Source organism: Oncorhynchus gorbuscha, linkage group LG08 (assembly GCF_021184085.1).
Source record: "Oncorhynchus gorbuscha isolate QuinsamMale2020 ecotype Even-year linkage group LG08, OgorEven_v1.0, whole genome shotgun sequence".
In the NCBI taxonomy this organism is placed as follows: Eukaryota; Metazoa; Chordata; class Actinopteri; order Salmoniformes; family Salmonidae; genus Oncorhynchus; species Oncorhynchus gorbuscha.
Genome location: NC_060180.1, coordinates 42952308 through 42966746, shown reverse-complemented (window position 1 = coordinate 42966746; position 14439 = coordinate 42952308). Strand labels below are relative to the sequence as shown.

At 41.9% G+C, this 14439-nt stretch overlaps 1 protein-coding gene across 1 annotated transcript in view; it reads left to right on the top strand.

The window, feature by feature from the left end:
* The window catches only part of LOC124040651 (zinc finger protein 512B-like), a 100147-nt gene extending 86207 nt beyond the window's left edge, over positions 1–13940 (top strand). The window contains exons 11-17 of the mRNA XM_046357733.1: positions 7938–8036; positions 8857–9051; positions 9660–9824; positions 9895–9996; positions 10172–10234; positions 10342–10440; positions 11652–13940. Coding sequence (XP_046213689.1) covers positions 7938–8036; positions 8857–9051; positions 9660–9824; positions 9895–9996; positions 10172–10234; positions 10342–10440; positions 11652–11978 — 1050 coding nt within the window. The 3' untranslated portion in view covers positions 11979–13940. The remainder of the gene's footprint in view (positions 1–7937; positions 8037–8856; positions 9052–9659; positions 9825–9894; positions 9997–10171; positions 10235–10341; positions 10441–11651) is intronic.
* Positions 13941–14439: the final 499 nt, after the last annotated feature.

Below are 14439 nucleotides of genomic sequence, written 5' to 3'. Positions count from 1 at the left end.
AAGGCTGGTCCAACAGCAACCCAAGCCCTCCCTTACTGTAGTCTCACTATAACAAAGACTGGTCCAACAGCAACCCAAGCCCTCCCTTACCGTAGTCTTACTAAAACATAGGCTGGTTCAACAGCAACCCAAGCCCTTCCTTAATGTAGTCCCACTATAACAAAGGCTGGTCCAACAGCAATGCATGTCTTTTTTATCCCAGCAATTTTATAATATCATTACATTTTACATTTATTTATTGTTGCCGTTGTTTAATTTTTTTTATTTTATTACAACCAAATGTATTAAAACTATTCACCTTCCTTCCTGGTTGTATGGTGACTAATCTGTGCAATGCAACTCCTTGAGATACGTGAATACGATCTAAAACACATTTGGGAGCTTTATAACGGTGAGTGGACATTCTCCATTTCTCTTTATATTGGATCCAGCTACTGTGAAAAGTTTGGAGGTGCGTAAAACCCTCCATAGTCTGCGTTATTATTTTAATATTATATGCCCACGGGGAGAAATGATGGGACCTGTCAGTGTATTTAAAGTATTTAAAAGTGTTTTTTATTTTTTTTATTTGATTCAAATCATTTGTTTGCTTATTAGGCCTCATCATTAATTAATTGAATCTTGATTTTTAACTATGTTTGGCACGTCCATGCTCAGCCATTATGAAATGTACAGTAGGCCCTTATCAGTGTGAATGCTATTGAAGCCATGCAATTACTTAGAAGAATGTGGACTGTAAATGGGTTCAAGTTAACGTATTTAGCAAAGATGGAATAGGACTACATTTTGATATTTAATTTCTGTAAGCCATTTAACAAACTATAACGGACTAACATTGGAATTGGATTTGATTCCAAGGCAATACATATAAGACCGTAAATACACAACTTGAAGCAACCACGTATTGCGCTGTGGAACAGGTTCTGATTGGCCAGTGAGGGGCCAAGCCTTGACACACCCACAACCTGTTGATTCATGAATCCGCAACCCTTTCGCACCAAGTGCTCCAATAATTGTAGTTATGAAAATAGCTAAAATATTTCTGACACACCCCTGAACCTATAGCTCTACCGCCTGCGCTTAGATTTACCATTGTGTTTGGTTTGTTAAAATAGAGCCCCAAGTGTCTACCAGAACCTAAAGTAGAGTGGGTTTTCACTTCTGACCAATATGGACTTCAACACCCTACCATGTGCTTGTGTCTGGTTTCCCCTGTCAGAAAAAGCACCTTGTTTCTTGTGATGGATGGATTGTGTGAAAGGAACTAGTTTCAGGAAAGGGCAATTTTAGACAGCTTCTCTTGAGAAGGCCATGTACCAAACAATTATAATTGTGGGTAAAAAAAGCATTCTTTAAAAAAAAATGTTTAACATACAACGGTGTCTAACATACCGTCCATGGATCCGGACTGCAAGTCGTTTGAGTAAAACAATTTATTTGCATTTTATTTATTTTTCTCAAGGAAATGTTTTATTAATGAACATTGAAATGACTAAAATGAACTTGAAACTGATATTGGACCCACATTATGGAGCTACGTTTATAGTCACTCTGCCCAGCTTGCTTAACGGTCATCAAATGAAAAGCTAGACAGTCAGGGAGCAACGAAAATTATAACAGCGTTGGATAAAGAACTATTTTTTGCAAATTTTGACGGCAAGTAAATATATTGTAAAATTTCAATTAAATGCAAAGTCTCAAATAGCCACCTGTCCCTTTTAATAGCCAGGGATCAGCACACGTTTCAGCAAATAAACGTCTGTTTTAAATTAACGCTGTCTAAATGAATTGTTTATGAGTGAACTTCAGTGAGTACCGTAAGATTGCGCAGAACAAGATAATGGAGAGCAACACCATTGCCACGGATGAGACAGTACTGTGGTTTGACATGGTCGGGGGGATCTGTTGGTGAGGTGAAAGTAGCCACTAGGGTCAAGGTTGTTAAAACTGAAAACACATGACGGTTCAGAATAAAGTGATATGCGCTCACGTTGGATGGTATCGAAGGCATCTCTCGACATCCCCGACCTCGGTGAAGACTGAATGCAGCCGTGGTCCAAAAGTAATTTGACACCCCTGTTCTGAAAGATGGATTTCTACTGTTGTTCTTTTTGGCCCAGCTGAAGTTATGATTGTTATGTCCCATTACATTATGCTGTTAACTTCCTCAGTAGAGGTTCGTCAAGATATCAACATGGCCCTCCCTCCTGCATTAGTGGAATGCTGCTCTATTAAGTTTGTTGAATAATTCAAAACTACGATCTCAAAAAGTATCATTTTACATTTAGCAGAAACTCGTATACAGAGCAATTCGGGTTAAGTGCCTTGCTCAAGTAGAGAGGCTCATTAATATATCAACAAACCCCTCTCTATCTCCTCCTGCATTAGTGGACACATATCTATATCTCTTCCTGCATTAGTGGACACATCTCTATCTCCTCCTGCATTAGTGGACACATATCTCTATCTCCTCCTGCATTAGTGGACAGATATCTCTATCTCCTCCTGCATTAGTGGACACATATCTCTATCTCCTCCTGCATTAGTGGACACATATCTCTATCTCCTCCTGCATTAGTGGACACATATCTCTATCTCCTCCTGCATTAGTGGACACATCTCTATCTCCTCCTGCATTAGTGGACACATATCTCTATCTCCTCCTGCATTAGTGGACACATATCTCTATCTCCTCCTGCATTAGTGGACACATCTCTATCTCCTCCTGCATTAGTGGACACATATCTCTATCTCCTCCTGCATTAGTGGACACATATCTCTAACTCCTCCTGCATTAGTGGATACATATCTCTACCGCCTCCTGTATTAGTGGACACATATCTCTATCTCCTCCTGCATTAGTGGACATATCTCTAACTCCTCCTGCATTAGTGGATACATATCTCTATCTCCTCCTGCATTAGTGGACACATATCTCTATCTCCTCCTGCATTAGTGGACACATATCTCTATCTCCTCCTGCATTAGTGGACACATATCTCTATCTCCTCCTGCATTAGTGGACACATATCTCTATCTCCTCCTGCATTAGTGGACACATATCTCTATCTCCTCCTGCATTAGTGGACACATATCTCTATCTCCTCCTGCATTAGTGGACACATATCTCTATCTCCTCCTGCATTAGTGGATACATATCTCTATCTCCTCCTGCATTAGTGGACACATATCTCTAACTCCTCCTGCATTAGTGGACACATCTCTATCTCCTCCTGCATTAGTGGACACATATCTCTATCTCCTCCTGCATTAGTGGGCACATATCTCTATCTCCTCCTGCATTAGTGGACACATCTCTATATCATATCTCTTGACAGATTTTTCACCTAGTCATCTCGGGGATTCATTAATATGTCAACAAACCCCTCTCTGTCTCTATCACCTAGTCATCTCGGGGATTCATTAATATGTCAACAAACCCCTCTCTATCTCTATCACCTAGTCATCTCGGGGATTCATTAATATGTCAACAAACCCCTCTCTATCTCTATCACCTAGTCATCTCGGGGATTCATTAATATGTCAACAAACCCCTGAACTCTCTGTGTTATCTCTATCACCTAGTCATCTCGGGTTATTATAGGACTATTTCACTCTATTCATTAATATGTCAACAAATCCCTCTCTGTCTCTATCACCTAGTCATCTCAGGGATTCATTAATATATCAACAAACCCCTCTCTCCTGCATTAGTGGACAAGGCGACTTGATTTGACAGATTTTTCACCTAGGCATCTCGGGGATTCGAACCAACAACTTTTCATGTTTTTCCTCCCGCCCCATCCTAAAATATTAATGAATGAACATTTATCCTCTGTGTTAGAGGTCGACCGATTATGATTTTTAAATAATTCAAAACCAAAGTGTTGGAGAAGAAAGTAAAATTGTGTGTGTAATACAATAAACTGTGCCATGTAAGAAAGCTAATGTTTATTTGCAGTGAATGACCATCAGTCAGACTGCTCTATCAAATCATAGAATTAATTATAACATAATAACACACAGAAATATTAATATGGTCGAATCTCTATCATATTTTATTCTTTCAGTGAAATACGGAACCGTTCCGTATTGTATCTAACGGGTGGCATCCATTTAGTCTAAATATCCCTGTTACATTGTACAACCTTCAATGTTATGTCATAATTACGTAAAATTCTGGCAATTTAGACGGCCCAAACTGTTGCATATGCACTGACTCTGCGTGCAATGAAAGCAAGAGAAGTGACACAATTTCACCTGGTTAATATTGCCTTTCTAACCTGGATTTCTTTTAGCTAAATATGCAGATTTAAAAATATATACTTCTGTGTATTGATTTTAAGAAAGGCATTGATGTTCATGGTTAGGTGCACATTGGAGCAATGATACGCACCGCATCAATTATATGCAATGCAGGACACGCTAGATAAACTAGTAATATCATCAACCATGTGTAGTTAACTAGTGATTATGATTTATTGTTTTTTATAAGATAAGTTTAATGCTAGCTAGCAACTTACCTTGGCTTACCAGGCTCCTCGTGGAGTGCAATGTAATCAGGTGGCTAGAGCGTTGGACTAGTTAACTGTAAGGTTGCAAGATTGGATCCCTGAGCTGACAAGGTAAAAATCTGTCGTTCCTTAGTGAAAATAAGAATGTGTTAACTGACTTGTTAAATAAAGATTAAATAAAGGTGTTTAATCGTGTGTGTGTGTGTGTGTGTGTGTGTGTGTGTGTGTGTGTGTGTGTGTGTGTGTGTGTGTGTGTGTGTGTGTGTGTGTGTGTGTGTGTGTGTGTGTGTGTGTGTGTGTGTGTGTGTGTGTGTGTGTGTGTGTGTGTGTGTGTGTGTGTGTGTGTGTGTGTGTGTGTGTGTGTGTCAAAAGTGCTGTTTGAATGAATGCATTCAACCTTGCCATCATCGCTGATTTGTTTACATCTAAGAGGAGTTATGCCCTCTGTACAACTGAAGTAAAACTGTTTAAGACCTTTGTCTTCAGTCTCTGCTCATTACATTCTGGTGCAGTAGAGACATTCATTAAGATATCAACATATCTATCCGTTGTTAGTGGAATGACTCTCCAATTAAGTTTGTTGAATAATTCAAAACCACTGACTTAAAAAGTATAATCAAATATTCATGAACTAACATGTCCCAAACACTTTCATTTGTGGGTGTATGTGTGTGTGCTTGTCCTGAAATACCTGCAGAAGTGGCATCCTTGCTAATCTGTACCCAGTGTATGTCCTCTGGTCAAATGGCTGAGCAGTGTGGGAAAACACAGCAGCAGGATGACACAGTGACAGAGGTCACCTGCTGGCTTTGACCTTGTTGTTGTAACTGCCACTGTGATACACTACCTCTGATGTTTCTCTCTCTAGTGCCCCCCCCCCCTCTCTCTTTCTCAGTCTCTCTCTCCCTTCCTCTCACACTCTCACCACATTTCCATATAGTTATTTCCCACTCTCATTCTTTCTCTCCCTTTCCTTCCTTCTCTCTCATGTCTGATATAGGTCTTAAGAAGAAATGCTGGTGGTTCTGCAGTGTCCCCTCGTGAATCTAAGGCTGGCGGGAGTGTGTGTTCTCTAGCCTCAGGGCCTGACTGTGACAAGATTCTCTTTGCTTTGCTTTAGTGTGGGAATTACATGTATTCCTCTGATCTACCATCTTATCTCCCTCCTTTCCCTCGCAGACTAAGGATGTATCTGAACCTCAATGGTCTGTAGATGTGTACAGATCTAAAAACACAAGAGAAACCAATTTGGTGGATGCTAATTTAGGCCATGAAGATGCACCCGAGCGTGTATCCACAGTTGCATTTCAATCCAGAGAGTTGTTCTCTCAATATCTGTGACCCACCACCTGGATTCGGACCGGCAGTTGAAGTTGGAAGTTTACATATTTAGGTCGGAGTCATTAAAACTCGTTTTTCAACCACTCCACAAATGTATTGTTCACAAACTATAGTTTTGGCAAGTCGGTTAGGACATCTACTTTGTGCATGACACAAGTCATTTTCCCGGCAATTGTTTACAGACAGATTATTACACTTATAATTCACTTTATCACAATTCACAAATCGCAAATGGGTCAGAAGTTTACATACACTAAGTTGACTGTGCCTTTAAACAGCTTGGAAAATTACAGAAAATGATGTCAAGGCTTTAGAAGCTTCTAATAGGCTAATTAAAATAATTTGAGTCAATTGGAAGTGTACCTGTGGATGTATTTCAAGGCCTACCTTCAAACTCAGTGCCTCTTTGCTTGACATCATGGGAAAATCAAAAGAAATCAGCCAAGACCTCAGAAAAAAAATTGTAGACCTTCACAAGTCTGGTTCATCCTTGGGAGCAATTTCCAAATGCCTGAAGGTGCCACTTTCATCTGTACAAACAATAGCATGCAAGTCTAAACACCATGGAACAATTCAGCCGTCATACCGCTCAGGAAGGAGACGCGTTCTGTCTCCTAGAGATGAACGTACTTTGGTGCGAAAAGTGCAAATCATTCCCAGAACAACAGCAAAGGACCTTGTGAAGATGCTGGAGGAAACGGGTACAAAAGTATCTATAGCCACAGAAAAACAAGTCCTATATCGATATAACCTGAAAGGCTGCTCAGCAAGGAAGAAGCCACAGCTCCAAAACCGCCATAAAAAGCCAGACTACGGTTTGCAACTGCACATGAGGACAAAGATCATATTTTTGGGGAGAAATGTCCTCTAGTCTGATGAAACAAAAATAGAACTCTATGGCCATAATGACCATCATTATGTTTGGAGGAAAAAGAGGGAAGCTTGCAAGCCGAAGAACACCATCCCAACCGTGAAGCAAGGGGGTGGCAGCATCATGTTGTGGGGGTGCTTTGCTGCAGGAGGGACAGGTGCACTTCACAAAATAAATGTCATCATGAGGGAGGAAAATTATGTGGATATATTGAAGCAACATCTCAAGACATCAGTGTCTGTCATGGTTGCCTTTTAGTTTGAAGATGTGATCCAGAGTCAGGTGTTTTATACAAAAGCCTTCTGTGTTCTCTTTTCGACTCTTTTGGTAATCATCTCTCTGCTTCCACCGAGCATTCCATTGATTTCAAAACTCGGTCAACAACACTGTCGATCACCGTTTCTTCCCCATCACTGTCATCAGAAGACCCTACAATGTCTGGTTCAGTGAAAATGTTTTTACCTAAATCAGGGATTTCCTTATCGTCTCATTAATTTTCAGAGCCAGAAAGTCTGTCACAACTTCAGGGTAGTAATGTTGAGTAGCAATGATATCTTTCAAAAACAGCCGTGGTAGAAAGGATTATCTACACATACTTACCAGCTCATGTTATAGACAGAAGCATGCTACATGGCAGAAAAATCCACACTCATCTCTCTGCATGTCCAGCCCATCCATTATCTCAGCCAATCATGGCTCCTGACTTTTTCCCGTGGCTAAAACAACTAGGCTCGTAATTGAACTATTTTATTTGTATTTACAGGCGGTATACAAGTTTGTTATTAAGGCACATGAAGGTTCACATGATCCAGAAGGCATTTCTGACAAAAAACAAACGTATTTTGATCAAATAATAAAACAAACAACATTTAAATGCCTCTCTTGTGAAGTAGTGACATGTGACATACGCTTTTTGAAACGGGTCACATAATCACTTAATCATTGCCCAGATCTGTAGCCCCTTCCCTCCTTTCTCTGGCTGTGCTGTGCAGTCCGCTGCTCGTTTTATCCGGCATGTGTTTTTTGATAATTACCTTGGTGAAAACATTAGTTTGACAATTGTCACAACATGCATAGAGTAACGGGATTGCCATGAAACCGTTTAATGATTCTGGCATCGCCCGAAATCACATTTTCTAGGCCTGGTTTAGGAGGGGGAGGTGTTTTGAGGGGACACTGGTACGACGCTGTGTTCCCCCCCCCCCCCTCAGGCTTTGGGGAGCGAGGACCAGATGGAGGACGTGCAGGAGGGGAGAGAGAGGCTGCGTAGAGTGCTCAAACAGACGGGACGAATCAAGTGTCCTAAGGAGGTATGTCTCCTCCAACTGGGCACAGACGTCAGTTCAATGTGTAGTTTGGATTTACATTTGGCTGAGTTGCCAACTAATGTTAAATCAACTAAAATTGTCACCATGTCATTGGATTTAGGTTGGGTGAAAAAAATAAAAAATTCCCTTTCTTTTTGCAAATCCAATCAGTATTTCTCGTTAATTCAACGTAAATTTTGGGGGGTTGAAATGACATGGAATCGACGTTGATTCAACACGTTTTTTTGTCTTTCTTTCTTTTCTCCCACTTCTTTCTCTTGCTATCTTCTCCAATTGTATTCCATTTTCTTCTCTATTTATGCTGAACTCCCCTTCATCTCCATTTACCTCGCTCGCTCTCTCTCTTTCTCCCTCTCTCCTCTCCTCTCTTGTTATTCTGCCCAAACATACATCAACACTCTGTTATCAATTCCTCACACTACGGTGCAGAGGGGGAAGAGGCAGGGCTGCGGAGACAGAGACATTTACAATAACCTTTCTTCGTCCATGGACATGTTCAATCTTTCCTCCACTTCTGTCTCATGCTTATGTCAAACAACCACAAAAAATGGTTGGCCATCTCTCCTGAGAAATATATGGTTATGTTAATTAGACTACATAAAAAACGTTAGATGAATAATAGACCCAATGTGATGGTTGCCTTCTTTAGACAAATCCATACTCCGCTCCACCAACCTGATTTCCAGTCTAATGTGAATGTTCTATTTCCCCCTCTTTAAATGTTGCCCACACACACACACACACACACACACACACACACACACACACACACACACACACACACACACACACACACACACAGAGCTGCTCAGCCCATTTTTTCAGCCTGATGGGATACCAATACCATCAGAAGCGCTGTGGCAGACAGCTATCAGAGGAGGACAAGCCTGTGTTTCTGTGTCAGCACTGTGGGAAGACCTACCGCTCTAAGACTGGCAGAGACTACCACCTCTGCACTGAACACCCCACCACTAACAACAATACCACCGGCAGAGGGGTAAGAGAGAACTGAACGTTTAATATTACACTATTATGACTAGTGTGTCTTGAAATGTCATATATGCTGTTAATTATGCAAATGAGTTCCATCTGGTTCGTTCAGCCATTCCTGTGGCAGAAATGTATGATTGATTGAATCGCTGTGAATCCTCTTCTCATTGGTCTCTGACTGGGCTGTGTCCCTCCTCTCTTCCAGATGAGAACAGAGGAGGGACAGCCTGCAGGAAGGAGGGAACAGAACCACATGGAGAGAGAGAAGGATGGGAGAGAGAGGGAGAGAGAGAGGAAAGACAACGAAAAGGGTCAGGAGTTGTCTGCGGGTAGGGAGAAGGATGGGAGAGAGAGGGAGAGCGACAGGAAGGACAACAAAAAGGGTCAGGAGTTGTCTGCGGGTAGGGAGAAGGATGGGGGAGACAGGAAGGACAACGAAAAGGCTCAGGAGTTGTCTGCGGGTAGGGAGAAGGATGGGAGAGAGAGGGAGAGCGACAGGAAGGACAACAAAAAGGGTCAGGAGTTGTCTGCGGGTAGGAGAAGGATGGGGGAGACAGGAAGGACAACGAAAAGGGTCAGGAGTTGTCTGCGGGTAGGGAGAAGGATGGGAGAGAGAGGGAGAGAGAGGGGCTGGGGGAGGACTTTGAGAGGACTCCTAGTGGTAGGGTGAGACGTCGGTCTGCCCAGGTAGCAGTGTTCCACCTGCAGGAGATAGCAGAGGATGAACTGGACAAGGACTGGGGCACCAAGCGAGACGACCTAGTACCGGACAGCAAAAGGGTAAGACATACACAGGTACATACACACATACAAACACATTTAACATGTGGTCCCTGTCTTCCTCCCCCAGTTGAACTACACTCGTCCTGGTCTTCCCATGTTCAGTCCCAAGCTGCTGGAGAGCTGGAAGAACGAGGTCAAAGAGAAGGGCTTCATCTGCTGCTCCAACGGAGTAAGAACCTCTGGACAACATGTTCTGTACATTAAACCAGATAAATCCTGTATTTTAAGTAATCCAGTTGCTTTTATACATTTCAGCGCTGTCAATTCTGAGCTCAACAAGTTCATGTTTTATAGGCAGAGTTTATTATTGCTGTGTCTGTGTTGTTGTTCCTCTCTGTTTTCAGAGCTGTGAAGCTGTTTACTCCAGTGTGTCCGGACTCAAAGCTCATCTAGCCAACTGTAACCAGGTCGGACCTTAAAAGGATTCAAAAAATATCTGACTCTGTATCACTCTGTTGAGTTCAGGGACAACTTGTACCTACGCTTGACTGGGATATGTTTCTGTGTGCTGCAGGCAGAGGGAGATGCAGGGAAGTACACCTGCTTACTGTGCCAGAAGGAATTCAGCTCAGAGAGTGGTGTCAAATACCACATCAGCAAGACCCACTCTCAGGTGAGACATACATACATAAACAGTGGGCCGGATAGACCCACTCTCAGGTGAGACATACATACATAAACAGTTATTTACAGGTGGGCCGGATAGACCCACTCTCAGGTGAGACAGACATACATAAACAGTTATTTACAGGTGGGCCTGATAGACCCACTCAACAGGTGGGCCTGATAGACCCACTTACAGATGGTTCTGATAGACCCACTCACAGGTGAGACAGACATACATAAACAGGTGGGCTTTACAAGTGGGCCTAAACAGTCCTTTACAGACCCACTCACAAGTGAGACAGACATACATAAACAGTATTTTACAGGTGGGCCTGACAGACCCACTCTCAGGTGAGACAGACATACATAAACAGTCTTTTACAGAGACAGACAGACATACATAAACAGTCCTTTACAGGTGGGCCTGATAGACCCACTCACAGGTGAGACAGACATACATAAACAGTCTTTTACAGGTGGGCCTGACAGACCATACTCAGTCAGTGGACCTGAGACCTACAGACTATACATAAACAGTCCTACATAAACAGTCCAGTCCTTTACAAGTGGACCTGATAGGGTGAGACAGACATGGTGGGCCTGATAGACCCACTCACAGGTGAGACAGACATACATAAACAGTCCTTTACAAGTGGACCTGATAGACCCACTCACAGGTGAGACAAACATACATAAACAGTCCTTTACAGGTGAGGACCTAAACAGTCCTCACAGACCTGATAGACCTACTCAAAGACATACATAAACAGTCCTTTACAAGTGGACCTGATAGACCCACTCACAGGTGAGACAGACATACATAAACAGTCCTTTACAAGTGGAGACAGACATACTAAACAGTCCTTTACAAGTGGACCTGACCTACTCACAGGTGAGACAGACATACATAAACAGTCCTTTACAAGTGGACCTGATAGACCCACTCACAGGTGAGACAGACATACATAAACAGTCCTTTACAAGTGGACCTGATAGACCTACTCACAGGTGAGACAGACATACATAAACAGTCCTTTACAAGTGAGCCTGATAGACCCACTCACAGGTGAGATGTTCACTCATTCAGACACACGTTGTAAAACACACAGATGAGACGTTCACTCATTCAGACACACAGTTTAAAACACACAGGTAGATGTCATCCACTTGTAGTAACATGCAGTTGAATGTTTTCCCCTCAACATGATCATGTTACAGAACTGGTTCCGAGCCTTCAGCCACATGTTGCCCAGCAGCAGCAGGAGCAAACCGCCAGACTACCAAGGGAAAACGGAGGTCAAGAACGGAGCCACCATGGGAAAGAAGAGAGGCCGCAAGCCCAAAGAGCGCCCCCCTGAGGCCACCCCCGTCCAAACAAACACTTTTTTCAGCACCACGCAAAACTCAACCCCCACCCTGAACATGGGCCAGACCCCGGTCCTGACAGAGACAGGAAACCCAGGGAGCCTGACGCTAAACAGACAGCCCAACCAACCCACCACACGGAGGAGTAAGCCCAAGTGGGTGCCCCCTCCCCCCGAGTAGCTCTGCTTTCAACCCAAGAGCCAGAGAGGCTATGTCTATCTATCCACATTACGCCAGTAAGCTCAAGGATGTTTTGGATACCTCAAGGACTGGCGGACAGAGAAGAAAACTAAAAACAACTGCACTCAGATCTTTGTGTTTTAAATATACTGTATACAGTTTGTGTCTCCTGGTATATGTTGATATGTTTATTTAGTTTCCTCCATTCCATTTCCAAGCATCATTTCAGTTAAACTATTGACAACAGGGGTTCATTGTTATCAACGTTATAGTCCTCCTCTGTGTAAAAATGTATTTTTCTAAACAAAAGTGTCTGCATTTTCCCTCTACATGTCTTTAGTTTCATGTTGTGTTTGAGAGATTTTTCAAATGATATTCTATTAGGATAGTGAGGTGATACTATATCTATCTATATACAGTATATAGTCAAAGCAATGACGTCATCCCTCTTTTTTCAAGGCAGGAAGGTCAAATTTGGTCCAAAGCGATCCCACTCCTTTTCATTTTTGTTGTTTTACACTTTAACGTCTTTTGTTTGTTTTATTGTGTCAGCTGAATGTCAGCTGAATGTCGAAGTCGAGAGGTTGTTTTGTTTGTTTTCTTTGGCTTTTCTTTTCAAAATGAGTGAAAGACCACATGCATCATACATCACATCACTGTGTCCTAGTGCTCTGGCTAAGTCTTTGTTTCAATTACACTGAAATTGAGGAAATTCGCACCATTTTCACAAAATGATATGAGATTTGATCGAATATTGGTGACAGTAATTAGACCTTGGGGCATATGATTGGGGATGTTAACACAAACATCGACACTAAAATCTATATCTACACTCAAGCAATGTAAACAGCATATCCACAAAGTTTGAAGGTGTGTAGATTTAGTTTAATATAGGTTTTGCCATTGGACCTCATAGTCTGAATTAAATGTGGGAATGTTGTAGTAATTGTTCCCATTTAAAATGGACAAAGCTAGAATTTTCCTAGGACTGTGTGGGAGTCGGGAGAGGAAGACAGAGGTTTGGAACTCTCTTTGTTTGTGGTGTATTAACCAATTTAGCTTTTTTTAAAGTAAAAAAAAAACAAATTTAAGTTACTTTAATCTTTTAGGAAATGTAAAAACCTAAAATGAAGGCTTAGATGTTGTTATGTATATGGACAGATTCCCGGTCATTAATTGTCTTGCACTTTAACCCCTTTCCTCTCTTCCCCCCCATTTAGTCTTTTTGCACATGAAGAGCAGAGAAAAATACTTTACGCTCCGGGAAGAAAATGATTTAGAATCAGCCTAAATGTTTACCTTAAGAATGATGGGTAAAGACACAAAACTGTCCGTAGATCAGCTTCTAAGAGGCAGCTTCACCCTACTCCAACCTAAACCTCCTATATGGAGGGTTGTAACCCAGGACTGTAAAATGAAACAAGAACATTTAGATCTCTGTGTCCCGGTTCAATGAGTAGATAACAGGGCCACCTAACTAAGCTGATCCTCAGAAATGCTAGACATTTTAGGCTGTTCTGCCAGTCGAATATTTCAGCGTAAAAGGAAATTACGTTTTAAATGAAATGTCTTTAATTTATGAAAATGCTAATGTGCAATCAGCTCATTTTAATATTTTATCCATAATACATACTTAAAGCAGATACTTGAATTCACAAAACAATTGTAATAATTTGATTTAAGTAAAATGTCATGACATTTTTAATGTATATTTATATCAATAGAGCAGAATATCTCTCTCAAAGCAGCAGACCTCTTTTATAGTCATGTATGTATATTATCTAGTTAATCTGAAAGTGGTGGCAGTTTGTGAAAAGGTTAAGTTGACATGGTTACTCGAATTGCTGCAAAGAATCCACTACTAAAGGACACCAATAATAAGAAGAGAGTTGCTTGGGCCAAGAAACACGAGCAATGGACATTATGGACTGGCGGAAATGTGTCCTTTGGTCCGATGATTCCAAATCGGAGATTTTTGGTTCCAACCGCCGTGTCTTTGAAAGATGCAGAGTAGGTGAACAGGTGATCTCTGCATGTGTGGTTCCCACCGTGAAGCATGGAGGAGGAGTTGTGATGTTGTGGAGGTGCTTTGCCGGTAACACTTGTCTGATTTATTTAAAATTGAAAGCACACTTACCAGCATGGATACCGCAGTGATACACCATCCCATCTGTTTTGTGCTTAGTGGGACTATCATTTGTTTTTCAACAGGACAGTGACCCAAAACACACCTCCAGTCTGTGTTAGGGCTATTTGACAAAGAAGGAGAGTGATGGAGTGAGTGCTGCATCAGGTGACCTGGCCTCCACAATCACCCGACCTCAACCCAACTGGGATGGTTTGGGATAAGTTGGACCGCAGAGTGAAGGAAAAGCAGCCAACAAGTGCTCAGCATATGTGGGAACTCCTTCAAGACGGTTGGAAAAGCATTCCTCTTGAAGCTGGTTGAGAGAATACCAAC